Here is an 18,440-nt window from a genome sequence, read left to right as displayed (position 1 = left end):
TTTTTTGTCATGGTTGTTATTGAACAAACAAATTCTGTATGTGATCATATGCACCTCTGGTAAGAATGTGGAGGATGTCAGTTTGGAGATTTATGTACCCCAAATAAACCGAGAAGTAGGAATTATTATTATGTGAGCATGGTGGAGAAAATAACTGAGATGCAAATAGGTTTTTCAGGGTCAGAACCAGGGTACACCCCTTTACCAAATTCAGAACCATTTTCAAGGCAATAGAGATATAGCAAAGGAAATTTGAACTTTCCGCTTTCAAACTTTGACCCTAAGGGACACTCTGTTCCTAGGGATCCATTTTCCTGGGGCAGGGGGGTGACAATCTTTCCATAGTGGTGACCCACCAAATATCACATCTCTGTTCATTGTCATGCTAGTGGTTAGACAGGGTACTACCTCAGAAAATTCTCAAATTAGTGTGTGAGTGAGTTTGGAGCAAAAGAATTTCTGTGTATGTGCCCATTTCTGTGTGTGTGTGTGTGTGTGTGTGTGTGTGAGAGAGAGAGAGAGAGAGAGAGAGAGAGAGAGAGAGATCAGCTAATTCCCGTGGGAATGGGATTGGGCCTGGTGGGAAAGGAGTGGTGAGAAGCAGTTCTAACAAACATAACTACTTTTCTAAAGCAAATATATAGAAAAGTCATCTGAAAAAGGTTAATTCTTATTAAGTATTTGTTGATCTTCGTAAATGCCAACATGTACACTGAAACAATCTCTGGAAGCAAAGAAAGTCACATATTATCTCACCATTACAAATTTTCACTGTATGCGTTGTTATACATTGACTCCCCATTTATATGCTATGCATATGTATGTTGTAAGTGGTCCAGATCATACCAAAAATGAGCATTGTAATCTAGGGGTTTTTTTGCTTGATATTATTTTTATTTGTGGAAGTAGGCATATGAGTACTTGTGAAGATATAAAAATCGGATCACATTTTCCCACACATTGAGCAAATTGTACTTTTAAGAATGAGACAATCAGATGCAATCAAAATGGCCCTGGAAATATAGAGCATCTCATCTCCATAAGCTGGCTGAGTGTAATGACAGATGGAAAGAGCCTCAAGTCTTCCTACCACTGTCAAAATTTGAGGTGGGTCCTGGCAGGGTCCAAAGAGGAGAATGTAGTCAAGGGTGGATGCTTAGCAGAGGAGACACATGCCCTTTGTAGCATCCAGCTCATGAGGGGTGGGGGGAGGGAATCACTGCTCATTTCTGCATGCTAGTTTCCCATGAGAGATTATGAGTCTAAATTGCAAGGATACACAGGTTTACCTTTATTATCTCTGAGGATCTGTTAACATTTCCTTACCACAAGTGATTCTTTATTACAAAGTAGAGAGTCATCCCTCAAAATTCTCATGATATTTTCTGATTATTCTTTGCGTTTGCTTTTAGAACATTTACATGAAATGTTTTTGAATTTTCTATGACAATATATCTTTTTTTTTTTTTTTTGGTGGTGCTGGGGATTGAACCCAGGGCCTTGTGAATGCTAGGCATGCACTCTCCCAACTGAGCTATATCCCTAGCCCTTTTTTGAATTTTCAACATTTCTTTGTAAGTCTGCTAACCCAGAAATGAGCAACAGTTTTTTTTCCAGCTGGGGTTGTGCAAATGCTCTTATCAATGTGAAAAACAAACATGTTTTCCTCATAATTCAGTTCATTACTCCAGTTTTTTCCATTCATATTCTTCTAAGTTACTGAGATTTGTAGGTGTTTGGGGCTGCTCTTCCACAGGATATATTTCTTCCTTGTGGGTGACCTCTTCATGCAGGTCTCCCTCTTCTGGTCCAGCTGCCAGGTTGGTAAAGTTAAGTAGATTGGTATGGGCTCCAGCCTGAGGGATGCATCTTTGATGCTGAGGTCCCCACTTGGGTATTGCCTCTGTGTTCTGAGATCTCCTCCCCTCCTTATGTGTGGGTTATGAGATGCCTGTCTGGAGAGTGTATCTCTGGGGCTAGCTGTAAATGAGGGGAGAACCTGGAGGGACACTGGATGCATGGAGGTTTTCCGACCAGGGCACGTTCTGGGGGTGACCTGGTGTCAATTTGCTCTCCTGTGGCCTTGCTTCTTCTCCATGTTTTAGTTCTCTTTGGGCTCTACTGTGATAAAGTGGGTCAGAATTCGCAACATTGTTCTGTGTGAAGCATCAGCAGTCATTCTGGTGATGACTGGGTAGTTTTCAGTGGAAGTGATATCCCTGGGACACTCAGGGTCACTGTGCTCTCCTTATTCCTCTTGAAAGTTGTGGCAGTAAGTAAATACTATGTATACAGTAATTCCAAAGGAGGAGATTAAAACAGCCTTGTAGGGGAAGCTACTTTGTAGTCACTAAGGACCTTCATATTCTCCTTTGCCACCTATCTACCACCTACTTAGAAGCAAGGCCACTTCCTCACTCTAACTCTGCCTATCCTATTATTCCTCTAATGATCTATTAGTGATTTTATTTCTGGATCTCTTTACCTTGCTGTAGCTTGGTTGTGTGTGCTCCTCTTCCTGTTGATACATGTTGTCTAAACTATTCCTCTAAGATATGCACACATTCTGTTTTTAATTTATATCTATTTATTTACTATTTTTTATTAGACTTCCTTAAAAACTCCAGCAGAAGACATTCTACTGTGCCTTTGTCATCTCAATTTGAGCTGTTCATTTTACCTTTCAAGATTGCTTTTCAAGGCTTTTATAATTAGAATGTGTCTGTGTCAAGAGAACTTGTAAAATCTAATCTGAAAATACTCTTGTGTGAGAGGTTCCTTTAGAACCCTGGGGGATGGCAGTGGCTTTTCAGTCACCTATGTAGATACCAGGTGATTTCAGACTGCTATGTTATGAATATGTGTCCGCAATTCATTTGTTGAATCTTAACCCCCAATAAAACAGTATTAAATATTAATGCTCTTTTAGAGGTGATTAGGTGATAACAGTTCATCCCTCATGCACGGATTAGTGCTCTAATGAAAGGGCCAAAGGGAAATATGTAGGTACCCTTTTGTTTCATTATTCCTTCCACCAATTTTTTTTACTTTATAAATTTTTTGTTTCAATTAGTTTTACATGATATCGGGATGCATTTATGCATTTTGATATAGCATACATATGGGTTATAATTTCTCAGACTGTACATGTTGTAGAATCACGTTGGTCATGCAGTCATATGTGTACATAAGGTAATAATGTCTGTTTCATTCTACTATCCTTCCTATCCCAATATCTCCTCCCCTCCCTTAACTCTCCTCTACCTAATCTAAAGTAACTCTGTTCTTCCTCAGACACCCGCCCCTTATTGTGCATTAGCATCTGCATATCAGAGAAAACATTTGGCCTTTGTTTTTTTTGGGATTGGCTTATTTCACTTAGCATGATATTCTCCAACTTTGTCCCTTTACTAACAAAACCCATAATTTCATTTTTCTTTAAGGCTGAGTAATATTCCATTGTGTATATTTACCACATTTCTTTATCCATTCATCTGTTGAAGGGCCCTAGGTTGGTTCTATAGTTTAGCTATTATGAAGTGAGTTGTTATAAACATTGACATGGCCAAGTCACTGTAATATGTTGATTTTCAATTTTGAGGACAGTGTTATTCCCTCTGGTGGAGCAATGTCTAAAGTACTATCTTGGAAATAGACAGTAGCCTTTACTAGACACCAATCCTGAAGGCACCTCCATGTTGAACTTTCCAGCTTTTAGAACTGTGAGAAATAATTTTCTGTTCTTTATAAATTACCCATACCTAGGTATTTTGTTTTAACAGAATACGTAGACTAGTAACAGGGTCAAATATCTTTAAGTTGGAAACTGCATTAGGATTCTTGCAAAGTTGATATAAGTTTAAGTTAACAACTGGTTAACAGGTTTCTATGATTTGGATATTAAATGGTTCCCAAAGGCACAGGTGTTAAAAGATTTGGTCACTAACCTGTAGTGCTACTGGGAGCTGGTAGAACTTTTAGAAGGTGGAGCCTATTGAAAGGACATTAGGTAAACAGGGGCTTGTTCTTGAAAGTACATTGGAATTCTGGTGGCTTTCTGTCTCATATTTTCTGCTTCCAGTCACCATGAGGTGAGCAGCTTTGTTTCACCATACACTTCATGATGTACTTCCTTGATACAGGTCCAAAAGTAATAATATCTAGGGACCCATGGGCTGAAACCTTTGAAACCATGAGTCAAAATATTTCTTCTTTTAAACTGATTATTCTTAGGTATTTGTTACAGTGATGAAAAGCTGACTGACAGGTCAAACCAGCTCTTTCTTACTAGAGCAAACCAAACCTCAAGGATGACATGTGGCTTGCCCAAGGATACAAACATAGTTAATAACAATGGGAAAGTATGAGAACACTGCTCTTTTGACTTCCAGGCAAATGTTCCTGCTAACAAATTCCTCTGAAAGAAGACTGGCTCTTATTTCAACCTCTAAACATATACTCAGTGTGGGGGAATTGAATAGTTACGATTATTCTCTTGAAGAGCACATTAGTCTATGCTCACTCAGAAAAGTCAAATATATGAATGAATCTGTTCAATGTCCTAAAACCACTGACATCCATTGTGGGGAGGCATCTATTAAATCCTACTCCTGAACCTAGGAGAGTGGAATCCCAATCTTGACATTTAGAGGGAAGGTGCATGAATCTCCAAGGGAGATTAACATAGCATCAAATATTTTCACTAAAAAATAGTAATAATCTTGGTATTGGTCATGGGCTCTGGAGTTAGCAGCTTTCCTGGGGATTGTGGTCTTGGATTCTGTTTTTGTCAAAGTGAAGGAAAATCATCCTGGGCTATGAACTTCCTGAGGATACAAATTGTTGTACATTTGTTTCTCATAGCACAGAGTACCTAGCACAGTAGTACATTTAAATGTACACTTCATGTACATTCCTGTGCATGAAGTGCCTATAATGGATAATCAGGTGAACTGAGTAGCAACTTTGAGAGAGTTCATGAACAGAATGATCCTCTCTTTTCCTATATTCTCTGTATGGGAGCACTGTGCTATCAGCTGTTTAAAGTGGGGGATAGCAAAGAGATATAAATGTTAAGGCTTTCCATAAAGACCTTTTTACTTTATTTGCATTATTATTTAGTGTTAATACATGAAGATTATTATTCCCATTTTTATTTAACAGATGGCACAACGTAAGGCTCAGAGAGTTTAAGTCTTGTACCTGAAGTCATACAGCCAGGAAATACTTAGGTTCAGGTCTGTTTGAGCCAGAACCCCTTGCTTATGCTTCCTCTGCTCTATACTCAAGGATAATATCCCTCTCTCCACTTTATTCCCAGGGATCAGATTCTGAAAGGTTCCTGAGGGATTCATGCCAGAGACTTGTCGTTCCTATAAACCCTTACCCCCACCTTGATTAATCATTTTTTTCTGTAGAGAGTGGGCCTGGAACCAGGTGAAGCCCGAGTCTCCATTCCAGGGGCTTTCCTCTAAAATCTGTCGCTGTTGTTGACTCCAGTAGAATCTGTTTCAGGAAGAGGTTTGCCTGCCTGCGCGGGACAGCGGTGCCATTCATCACTGCAGGAGGACAGAATCCGGGGCTGGGGGCCGCACGTCGAGAGGGGAGGGGCCAGGGGGCGGCCCCCTTGTGACCAGCCCTGAGGAGAGGTCAGGAGAGAAGGCTGGCTGAGGAGCGCCTGGACAGCAGCAGCTGCTGACGTTCTATATCACGCGCCTTGGGCCCAAGGTAACGCAGACCTTTATACAAACGCCAGGGCTGGGGGCGTTGCAGGGGGCCAAGGTGGGAGAAGGGGGCAGCGGGCAGGGACTTCAGGGATCGCGCACTGTGGCTGGAGGTAGTCATGGGGGTGGCGACGCGTGGAGGGAGTAAGAAAAAAATATGAATTCAAAGAGAAATCCTAAAAAATGAGGGGGCAAAAGCCAGAAAAGGGGTGTGAGAGCACAAGCGCTAAAGAGCATGAGAGGGCGCAAGAGCTTGACGTGCTGAAAGTGCACTTGGGGGTTCGGCCACAGGATAGAACATACCCGGACCTAGAAGCAGAGGTAAAATAGGAACAGGAGAACACTTTCTCGAGTCCATTTTCCAAAGGTGGCCTCCTTTCAGCCATATTTAAGATAAAATGTTGACCCAAGTGTTTTTAGGATATAAGGAAAGAACGTCAGAGGAAGCTGTACCAAAGCGAGGCTGGAAAGGCAGTCAGAGGGTGGCGCCTTTTTTAAAGAAGTTTCCATCCTTTCTGTCCTAATGCTCAGGCTGTTCCCCGCTCTCTACATTTTATTCCTCATCTTTCCTCCCCACAGCCTCAATACCCGCATGATCAGATCTCCTTTAAACCAGGTAGCCGGCCTGGGTCTGCACACCAGCTCCCGGAGCCTCTCGGTTGAGGGGGTGGAGCTCACAGCAGCCGCTGGCTGAGCTCTAAGGGCCAGTGGGAGGGGTCCCGAGAGCGCTAACGGCGCACCGCGGCCATGACGCTGGGCATATCATTCACAGAAGTTCCTGTCTCATTCCATCTACAGTCGCGGCTCCTTTCCAGGCGCATTTCTTCTCAAGCTCGGCAGTGAGCTGATGGCCCAGTTTCGAGAAGCTTCCCTGTCCTCCAGCTCCGTGGCCCGTTGGACCTCTGGAGGTGGAGGAGGAGCCTCTCAGGAGCAGGGAGTCCAGAAGGCGGGGAAAATGGAGGCGGAGGCCCTGGGGGCGGCGATGGTTTACGCGGTCCAGGAAGCAGAGGAGATGAAGCTGGAGCCGTGGCAGGAACGCAAGCCTGCACCCGAGGGGAACTTGACGTGGAGCGACATTGGCGGCAACGAGAAGGTGCTCCCTTCAACCCCCCCTTGCTGTCACAGCAGCTCCTCGCCCGTTTGTCCGCGCCGCAAGCCCCGCCCTCGGCCCCAGCCCGGGTCCCGCTCCCGCGGCCGGCACGGGATCTTGGCCCCACCCCCACTTCCAGCGCGGCCCCCACCACCGCCTCCACTACCCCCGTCACGTCCCCCGACCTGGCGCAGATCCCGGCGTAGGTCCAGGCCTGGGTCCAGGCCCCAGACGCGGAGAAGCTGCTCTGGTGACCTAGGCGGTTCTGGGGATCAAGGTGGCTTAGGGGACTGGTTACTGGAGGTTGACTTTGATCATGGTCCTACAGGCTGCTCTCATGTGGAGAGCTTTAAAGTAGCTAAGAACTGGCAGAAGAATCTGAGGATGATCTACCAGCGTTTTGTTTGGAGTGGAACCCCAGAGACTAGGAAACGTAAGGCAAAATCATGCATTTGTCATGTATGTAGTACTCATATGAACAGACTCCACTCTTGTCTCTCCTGTGTCTTCTTTGGCTGCTTTACTGAGAAACATATTCATAAACATGCAGAAACAAAACAGCACAATTTAGCTGTAGACCTCTATCATGGAGTTATATATTGCTTTATGTGTAAGGATTATGTATATGACAAAGATATAGAACAGATTGCCAAAGAAACAAAAGAGAAAATTTTGAAATTATTAACTTCCACCTCAACAGACATTTCTTATCAACAGTTTATGTCATCCGGGGTTGGAGAGAAACAGTCAACCTCTGAGTCAAAGGAAGAGGAACCAAAATTGGTGAAACCCAAGAAAAAGAGAAGGAAAAAGTCAGTGTATACTGTAGGCCTGAGAGGGCTAATCAATCTTGGAAACACCTGTTTTATGAATTGTATTGTTCAGGCACTTACTCATATTCCTCTCCTGAAAGATTTCTTCCTCTCTGACAAGCACAAATGTATAATGACAAGTCCTAGCTTGTGTTTGGTCTGTGAAATGTCTTCTCTTTTTCATGCTATGTACTCTGGGAGCCGGACTCCTCATATTCCTTATAAATTACTGCACCTAATATGGATTCATGCAGAACATTTAGCAGGGTACAGGCAGCAGGATGCCCATGAGTTTCTTATTGCAATATTAGATGTGCTACATAGACACAGCAAAGATGATAGTGTTGAGCAGGAGGCCAGTAACCCCAACTGCTGTAATTGTATCATAGACCAAATCTTTACAGGTGGCTTGCAGTCAGATGTCACGTGTCAAACCTGCCATAGTGTCTCCACCACCATAGACCCATGCTGGGACATCAGTTTGGACTTGCCTGGCTCTTGTGCCACATTTAGTTCCCAGAGCCCAGAGAGGGCTGACAGCACGGTGAGCAGGGATGACCGCATACCAGGAATCCCCTCACTAACAGACTGCTTACAGTGGTTTACAAGGCCAGAGCACCTAGGAAGCAGTGCCAAAATCAAGTGCAGTAGTTGCCAAAGTTACCAGGAATCTACCAAACAGCTCACAATGAAGAAATTACCCATTGTAGCCTGTTTTCATCTCAAACGGTTTGAACACGTAGGCAAACAGAGGCGAAAGATTAATACTTTTATCTCTTTTCCATTGGAACTGGACATGACTCCATTTTTGGCCTCTACTAAAGAGAGCAGGATGAAAGAAGGCCAGCCATCATCAACAGATTGTGTGCCCAATGAGAATAAGTATTCCTTGTTTGCAGTGATTAATCACCATGGAACTTTGGAAAGTGGCCACTATACCAGCTTTATCCGTCAACAAAAGGACCAGTGGTTCAGTTGTGATGATGCCATCATCACCAAGGCTACCATTGAGGACCTACTCTACAGTGAAGGGTATTTGCTGTTCTATCACAAACAGGGTCTAGAGAAAGACTAATCTTACCAGACCAGAAAAAAAGAAATGATTAGGTAAGGATCCTGAAGTGACACACAAATCTACCTGGAATGGACAATGACAACAATACCCTTAAAACAACAAGCACCTCGTGAAGTAACACAAAAACCTACCTGGAACGGACAGTGACAATAACACCTATATGACAACTAGCACTTTGATATAAAGGACCTACTTTAATAGGGACCATGAGTCTGTAGGAGGAAAAAAATGAATACTAACCAGTGATCATTCAGCCTTAGAAATGGGAGGGAGAAGGGGTTGAAAATGATCACATAAAGCATAATTAAATGAAAAGAGTGTTCAAGATGAGGAAAGGTGGGAATAGAGGTGTTCTGACACTACTTATGCCATTTATTTCTACAAAAATATTGTGGGAAGTCCTTAAATATTCCTTTATTAGGAAAAAGTTTCACAATTGGTGTTACAGCTGTGGGCAATCAGCCAAATAGTTTCGAGAAAAAGAGTATTTTAAAAGAAAAATTTAAAAGCTTTAAAAGAAAACATTTAGAAAGAAAAAAATTTTTAAAGTTTCAAAAGAACATTTTAAATGTTAAAAATGTTTTAAGTTAAATATTTTTAAAATAAATATTTTGAAATATTTTTTTAATTTAAAAATGATTGAAAATTATTAAAATGTTTAGAAACAGAATATTTAGAAATCTTAAATTTTAAGAAAGGTAAAATGAGTTAAAACAAGGTTAAAAAAGTTTACAGAAAAATTAAAGAAATACTTTTAATTTAAAAAGTTATAGAAAGAAAACATTTAAAATCAGAAGTTAAAGTGAAAATAGATTTTTAAAAATTAAAGCATAAAATATATTGAAAAATTAAGTTTACAGAAGTATGATAATTATAAATTTTTCATAATATGAAGAATGGAATGAAAATTCAAGTAAAGTTTAGATAAGTGTTTTAAAAGAAGAAAGTTAAGAACAATTCAAGACAAAGATGAGATTTGCTTAACATTTTTCAAAAACAAAAATTAGAGAAAAACAATTATAAATTATAGAAAAACCTTAAATAAGTTCAATTTGAGAGAGCTAAACAAAAATTTAAACATTTAAGGATAAAAATAAAAAACTAAAACTTTTAAAAAGAAAAGCACTCATGTAAAAATTGACAATTGAAAATTTTAAGATATTCAAATAGAAAAAATTTAAAAAGTTTTATTTTTATTTAAGTATATCAAAATACAGTATAGAATATTAAAAGACGGGTATAGAAGGAGTAAACACAGGAGACAGGAATAACAAGACAAAAGGGTTTGTGAATATATATATCTTTTGAATTATGTGTTAATACAGAAGTAAAATTTGGGACAAATAGACACTTTAACCCTTATCTTACCGTCTGTGAGATGGCTATGAGGCCTGAACAGTAGCCCACCTTTCCCTCTCAGATTCCATGCCCCTTCTGATTTCCTGAAGGAAGTAGAGCTACTTAGGCAGAATCAACTGCATCTGAGAAAGATGAAAACATCAGGGGCTTTCCCATTTAGAACTGCATTATTCACACAAATTCTTGGCTTCTGAAAAGAGGCTTTTAGATAATTTGGTGGTTTAGAAAACTTAGATCACAACTGTGAAGCTCTGTCTTTGGTGTTTGAGCCCCCATTGCCTGATTGAGGAAGTGGCAGGGACCCATGTCTGAGGACCTCCCACCCTCTCTGCTTTCTGTCTTTCCACTCTTGGGGAAATAAGACCTTTAATTTCCACAGTAGAGCTATGGGTTTGTGCTTGGCGGTCCTTCTGTGCATTCCTTATTATTTCCCTTTTCTGTTCATTCATGCCTGATTCCCTGAACCCCTCATTTAACCTGGCCTTTACCTAGGTCTCTGAGCCTCAGCCTGCAAGGCTCCTTCCTTGACTATTCAAGACCCAACTCACAGATGACGTCTCTGGAACCTTCCCTGGATACTCTAGGCAGGCATAAATTGGATAACTGTCACCCATCCCTTACCCCTCTCACTGTGCCTCCAAAGTACTTTGTCCATACCTCGGTGATAGTACTTATTCTACTGTGATTCTACTGTAGCTTTGTGATTGTCTGCCCCTCTGCACCAGGTATCCATCCTGACAACAGAGGGCCAAGCCTTATTCATTTTCGTGTTAATAAATGTTTGTTGAATGTGGGAGAGAGTTCTATTATTTGCTCTATTCACCTTGTCAATACTGTATTTTCACTCATTCATTCATCCATTAAGGTTTCATCAAATGCCCAGTGCTGTCATATGTTATGATCAGTGCAGTATCTTCTCCAAACACATGTGAGATGCTGCTCAGCTGCAGAGAATGTCTTAAGAAATTTCTTCCTGGGGTGTGGAGGAAGGCCCAGGTGCAATGTAAGGAAAAGAGCGCAGTCATAATAGTTGGCAGTCATGGGAGACTGGGTGGGAGTGGGGAAAAATAGCTGAAGGTACAGCTGAGCTCTCTGGTATATATGTGGCAATACTACCCCTCATCACAGTGTCCCTCAGACCCCCCCACAGTCTCTCACAACTATGTTCTAGACCTATCTTTCATAGGTCTAGAACATAATTTGCCTTCCCTGTGACTGTACCTCAACTTTCCACAATGTTATATATCACACTGAACATTATAACTGATACCGAGGAGTGATGTCTGGTGGCTTATGTTTATGGGAGAGCTATAGTTCATTTATCACTTTTGATTTTCCTCCATTCTTTGTGGATGGAGTGGGGCTATGAATCACTTTGCCCTGCCTCTGTCTCTGTACCCAGAGTGGACACATCTCAGGCTGAGACAGTTTAGAATTTCCAATTATCTGTACCACTGCCACAATAGTAATTCTTCTAAGGGTTGGCATAGGACCCAGGTAGGGCCAAGCTAAGTCTATTGCTAAATTGTTTATGGACACTAGAAGAAAAGAATGCATTTCTTCCACCCTATATCTATGCAGTATATCTAGGTTAGGGTGACATGAATCTGAGAGTTCAAAATGCATACCATGAGGAAAAAAGAGAATCAGAGTTTTGGAGAAAGATTCCAGAGTGTATCATTTGGACATTGTGAATTCAGCTGTGCCTGAAGCCTCCAAAAATCCAGCTGAGTCAATAACATCATTCACTTTACTTAAGCTAATTTGAGTACGAATCCTGTCACTTGAAGCCAAGTGTTTTCAACATACTTACATAGCTATATAGTTAGCTGGGGGCAACTCATTCCTAAGATCACAAAGGGTGGAAAATGGAGCGGATAGTGACCTCACATGAACTACATCATGTCATACTTAGAATCCAGAATTTCCCATACAAGTCTAAGAAGCAGGTGTCAGCTCAGCCACTGATCTGGTTGTATGCTTTGTCCCATTTGTTAGTGTTCAAATAGTTCCTTTGACTTTCTAGTACACTTAGGGAATAAAAATTGTTACCTATCTGGAAGAACATGTCCTAGCACATTACAAGGATTGCCTGACCAGACTTCAGTTTTTTTAATATTTATTTTTTAGTTGGACACAATATCTTTATTTATTTATTTTTATGTGGTGCTGAGGATCAAACCCAGGGCCTCACATGTACTAGGCAAGCACTCTACGACTGAGCCACAACCCCAGCCCCAGACCTCAGATTTAAATCCTCCACCACCAACGTATTCTTCAACTGACGCATTTTTCACTTTGTCATACAGGATCTGTATTAGAGTCTGCCTTAATGTTGACCATGCATGATAAACAAGAAATAGGAAGCAAGAGAGTTCGAAAGTCTTCCCAAAAATAAACAGTAGTGATATGGAAGAGGTGGAACATCAAGCCCTGAGTTCAAGGCCTTAAACAAAAGGTGGTGCTGCTCCTTACAGGCAATCCATGGCTTTACAAACTGCAATAATTTGGGTTCTTTCTTACATTGCACCTACTTTTCATCCAAGCAGTGATATTAATACCATGCAGCTTTCAAAGATCCCAAACATAATAAGGAAAAAGGGCACTCAGAAGAAAGAGGCAATACACCAGCAGGTAAAAATGTATTCCTCATTTCTGAGTTAGCAAACTTACAAGGAAATGTTGACTTGGCTTTTGGCTGGCTGCTGAACCCGTGGCTTGGATCCTAGCTTCTCTGAGACTGCCTTACTTCTTTTAATAAAGACAGGCAGTGCACAGTTTACAAGGACTTAGGTCTTCTGAGCCTCCATTTAGTCATGGGTAAGGTGAGACCCATGAGAAAGCCAGGGTCTCCTAATTCATTTATGCAGGACATGGAAAAGGAGCACTGTGACAGGCACTAGGAATGCAAAACCAGGAACAAAGAAAATAAGCCAGAGTCCCTCACTAAGGGAAAGGACATGAAGATGAACATTAGCTAACACACATACAAGGGCACTTGCAATCCACAACCTAACGTAGGTGAAGTGGGATTGCAACTGTGCTTCGAATGTTTTGTGAAAGCAGTTGTAGTGACCAGATACACCCCTTCAGTCAGCCCAGAGTCTATCATTACCAAACAAACTTCTTCTTCACCAATAATGGTCACATGGGAAAACATGTCACACTGGTGTGATGCATTATTTTTGCCAGAATTGGAATGATTGGGTCTGGGTGGTTTAGGCCTTTCTGAAAGTCACTAGTTACAAATTGGCCTGCCTCTGAATCTCATGATGGACTCAGTAAAACAGATGGGAAGTGCCCCGTCCAGAGTTTCTCATTCCTTGCTGACATTTTGATAACTGATGCTTATGCTCTGGGAATGGGGAGTGCACTTTCAGAATCTCTGATGTGAGTTCATGTAAAATAAAACAAGCAAAAAAAAAAAAACAAAACAAAACACCAAACAGATAAACAAAACAGGACAAGGTAAGCAGACTTGAGTAGCAGGGGCCATTTCTGATGGAGCTGATTCCAGAATGATTTCCATCTTAGCTGCTTTCATAGATTTCCATGTGCAGCAGGTCCTGGGGTATGTTGCTGGTGAAGGGTGGCATAGAAAGAGCAAGATCAGGAAAAAATGTGCTTCTGTGCTCTTGGGGCCCTGGGACCTTTAAAATCGGCTCTCTGAAACCCCACTCAGGCTTCTTTTTCCCACCTGGGCCTCTTCCCCTCAGTGACCTCACTTTCCTGAGGCCAGCATCCCAAAAGGCAGACTGCAGCCACTGCCTGGCTATGACTAGAGCCACAGGGGGAAGGGCTGTCAACTGGCATTCAGTCTTTGAGGACTCACACTGTATGTCCAATCTCCTCCAGGGACCTGGCCTCCCTCCTGGTTTCCCTTCATTGACACCAAATCCAGACATATACCCTGCAGGCCAGCCTTCTGGGATCCCACACAATAGGAGCAGATGGGGCTCTCAGAACTCTGAGGCTCCACCCAGGCAGGATCCCAAGCAAGTGATGACCTTTTGTCACTAAAACCCATGCTGCTGGAAATATACTGGTGCAACTTTATATCCCATAGTTTTGTGTCTATTGGTGGGAAAAACCCCTGGAAATCTGTGCAAAAGGCATTCCTGGAGTCTACTGTGTACCAGGCTGGAAGTGATGAGCCCAGACTGCTCCCTGTCATCAAGAAGCTCAGAGACCAGCAGGGCACACAGACAGGTCACCAGCAGATTCAGCCTGGAGTGCATGGGGCTCCAGTGGGGAATGAAAGGGTACTTCCAGGGAGAAACATTGCCCAACAAATTGAAGTAATGCCCATCGATTCACTTCATTTCTGACTGGAGGCCACTGTACCTCATGTGTAGTACCAGGCATCAGATTTGACATGACAGGATGCTCAGTGAACATTGCGGGAAGGAGGAAATAGGCCTTCAGTTCTGACACTGAGACTACAATGCCAGGCAGGGCCCTGGGACTGTTTTCCCACTGTGTCTTCAGACTTGCTGTGTGAATTTGGGCCAATCAAGTCTCTTTCTGGCCTTTCTTCCTATATCAATGACATGGAAGGTAACTAAGTTGTGAGAGGTTAGGTTGGTGGATAAGGGTGTGGGATGTGGGCCAAACAATGGTTTGCATCCTGAATGCCCACCCCTGGCTCTGTGAGCTCCAACAGGTGACCTAAATGCACTCTGTCTTGGATTACTGCTGTGTAAAATGAGGCTGATTATAACAACAACCCCTAGGTTTGTCCACCACTCTTTGTGGATAGTATTCAATATGTAAAGAAATATCAAGTGCTTAGAACAGAGATTGGAGCACAGTGAAGTGAGAAGCATGTAAGTTCTATGTTCCATCTGAAAACGCAAGTTAACTTTCATCCCTGGAGCTTTGTATTCATTACTAGACCTGGAACAGTCTTCCCCTATAATTTCCCTTCTCTTCTGATTGCTGTTCAACCATCACCAAGAGAGGCCTTCCACCCTCTAAGGGAACAAAACTCTGTCCCTGTCTCTTCCATTTCTAAGATTTATTCCCCTCTCTATTAATTTTGCTTGACTTTATTTCCCACTTTACCATACCTGCTTACTCTATGTTTCTCTAATAGGATCAAAGTAGACCAAAGGGAGAATTTTGTTTTTCTTTTCTTAAGTGCTACCTTCATTTTCCCTAGAAAAGTGTAGAGAACACATTAGTCATTAAAAGTCATGGGTTGACTACTTATTCATTGAAATATTAGCTTCAATGGGATGCCTACTGTCATCATTCTCATTATACCACATAGACTTACAATCGGGACTGAGACCTTAAGTCCACACAAATTGACCTCTCTCTTTCTAAAATGATTCTGGGTGTGCAAGTGATGCACATGGCTGTGAAAATTATGTCTGAAATTTGAAATTCCAATACTCACATGATTCCAAGAGTGACAATTACTTTCTGTCACTTTGGGTTCAAATGAGTAAAATTTACAATCATAGACGGTGTACAACTTAAATGTTCCTCAGGTACCAGTTCCACTTAATCACACATTTAAAATAATAGAAAAATTAAAACCATTTCATGTAAATGTTCTAAAAGCAAATGCAAAGAATACTTAGAAAATATCATGAGAATTTTGAGGGATGTCTCTCTACTTTGTAATAAAGAATCACTTGTGGTAAGGAAATGTTAACAGATCCTCAGAGATAATAAAGGTAAACCGATATATCCTTGCAATTTAGATTCATAATCTCTCATGGGAAACTAGCATGCAGAAATGAGCAGTGATTCCCTCCCCCCACCCCTCATGCCCTGGATGCTACAAAGGGCATGTGTCTCCTCTGCTAAGCATCGATCCTTGACCACATTCTCCTCTTTGGACCCTGCCAGGACCCACCTCAATTTTGACAATGGTAGGAAGACTTGAGGCTCTTTCCATCTGTCATTACACTCAGCCAGCTTATGGAGATGAGATGCTCTATATTTCCAGGGCCATTTTGATTGCATCTGATTGTCTCATTCTTAAAAGTACAATTTGCTCAATGTGTGGGAAAATGTGATCCGATTTTTATATCTTCACAAGTACTCATATGCCTACTTCCACAAATAAAAATAATATCAAGCAAAAAAACCCCTAGATTACAATGCTCATTTTTGGTATGATCTGGACCACTTACAACATACATATGCATAGCATATAAATGGGGAGTCAATGTATAACAACGCATACAGTGAAAATTTGTAATGGTGAGATAATATGTGACTTTCTTTGCTTCCAGAGATTGTTTCAGTGTACATGTTGGCATTTACGAAGATCAACAAATACTTAATAAGAATTAACCTTTTTCAGATGACTTTTCTATATATTTGCTTTAGAAAAGTAGTTATGTTTGTTAGAACTGCTTCTCACCACTCCTTTCCCACCAGGCCCAATCCCATTCCCACGGGAATTAGCTGATCTCTCTCTCTCTCTCTCTCTCTCTCTCTCTCTCTCACACACACACACACACACACACAGAAATGGGCACATACACAGAAATTCTTTTGCTCCAAACTCACTCACACACTAATTTGAGAATTTTCTGAGGTAGTACCCTGTCTAACCACTAGCATGACAATGAACAGAGATGTGATATTTGGTGGGTCACCACTATGGAAAGATTGTCACCCCCCTGCCCCAGGAAAATGGATCCCTAGGAACAGAGTGTCCCTTAGGGTCAAAGTTTGAAAGCGGAAGGTTCAAATTTCCTTTGCTATATCTCTATTGCCTTGAAAATGGTTCTGAATTTGGTAAAGGGGTGTACCCTGGTTCTGACCCTGAAAAACCTATTTGCATCTCAGTTATTTTCTCCACCATGCTCACATAATAATAATTCCTACTTCTCGGTTTATTTGGGGTACATAAATCTCCAAACTGACATCCTCCACATTCTTACCAGAGGTGCATATGATCACATACAGAATTTGTTTGTTCAATAACAACCATGACAAAAAAGGGATACCTATTTAGAGCAAAATATGGTTGATTAACAAGCGAGGAAGACATTCCCCTCTCTCGTTATTTGTTGTTTCTCACTGTGGGGCACCATTTGCTTTTATCTGTGAGCATCTACAATTGGAAGGACACCTAAAAGTACCTGTGGACTGATAATTCACAGGTATTTTTCGTATTTCTCTTCTATTGTTCCCACGGACATGACCATTTCTCACGTCTTCCCTTTCTCATTTCTTGCCCCCACGTGCCTCACTAATCCAAGTGTTCCTTTCCTTATTTTTAACATTTGATTCTGGAAAATTTCAAACACATAAAAGCAGAAGGTATAGTACAATGCACCCTAAGTACCCATTAAATTCAAGAGTCATCAACCTCAACAATCATTAACTTTCAATTGTTGTTTCATCTATGCCCCATCATGCTTTCTTCCTTTTTTCTTTTTTCCCTCAGGAGTACTGAGAAGCCAAGTATACCCATCAAGTCATTACCTCCAGGAATACACTGTAACAGATAAGGACCGTTTTTTTAACATTATCACAGTACCATATCATGACCACAAAAATGACCAAGAGTGACTCAACATCACCTACAGTCACTACCGTTTCCATCTCCCCAGTTGTCTCATGAAAGAGTGCTACAGGACCAGAAAAACTGCGCATTTCATGTGGTTGTTAAGTCTCTTAGAGCTTCAAGCGATTGTATGGCTGTGTTCAAGAAAATATGACCTGCTCACCTTTGCTAGGACTGAAGAAACAAAGGGATCTCGGCTTATAAGTCCAGGTGGAGGGTTAATGGGCGTCCCAGTTTCCCTGGTCCTTGGTCCAGAGGTTTGCGCCTAGGAGCTTTTGGATGATCCTTTCCTTCTTTTTCCAACTTAAAAAATTTACTTTACGGCTGGGGATGTAGCTCAGTGGTAGAGTGTTTGCTCATCAAGTGTGAGGCCCTGGGTTTGATCCCCAGCATTGCTGATAAGTTTTACTTTAACATGTCTCATGTGGAAATAATTTTTAATAGATGAGTAAGTAGAAACAAAGACTCTCACTGAGACCACAGCCTCCATGGCTTCAATTGTCACTGTAGGATGGTTACATATTCTGCATTGCATTCGTAGGAACCAGGGGCCATCTCTCCCCAACAATTTTTCACTCAAATACGTCCACATCAGTGTTAATAACTCAGTTAGTTACTCTCCCTCCTGACCACTAAGTGTACCAGGTCTGTGGTAAATCTTGGCAGGCTCCCTTGGAGAAGTTGCTCTCCTCTACCCAAGGGTAAAGATTCACAAATAGATTGTCTCTTTGTGCACCCTTGGGAGCAAAAGAGTCACTGAACCCTCACCTCCAATTTCTGCAGAAATGGGAGCCCCTTTGACCCACACCATTCAGGTCTTTCTAGGTTTTCCAGGGAATAGCAGTAA

General features: G+C 41.7%; 1 protein-coding gene across 1 annotated transcript; it reads left to right on the top strand.

Annotated features, from left to right (window-relative positions):
• The first annotated feature begins 5,569 nt into the window (after positions 1-5,569).
• Positions 5,570-9,253, top strand: Usp51 (ubiquitin specific peptidase 51). Its single transcript, XM_071606045.1, has 2 exons — positions 5,570-5,727; positions 6,522-9,253. The coding sequence occupies exon 2, from the start codon at positions 6,571-6,573 to the stop codon at positions 8,698-8,700; it is 2,130 nt and encodes a 709-aa protein (XP_071462146.1). The 5' UTR covers positions 5,570-5,727; positions 6,522-6,570; the 3' UTR covers positions 8,701-9,253.
• The last annotated feature ends 9,187 nt before the right edge of the window (positions 9,254-18,440 follow it).

Source organism: Marmota flaviventris, chromosome X, assembly GCF_047511675.1.
Source record: "Marmota flaviventris isolate mMarFla1 chromosome X, mMarFla1.hap1, whole genome shotgun sequence".
Taxonomy (NCBI): Eukaryota; Metazoa; Chordata; class Mammalia; order Rodentia; family Sciuridae; genus Marmota; species Marmota flaviventris.
Note: the sequence above shows the minus strand (reverse complement) of the source record. Positions and strands in the feature narration are given on the sequence as shown.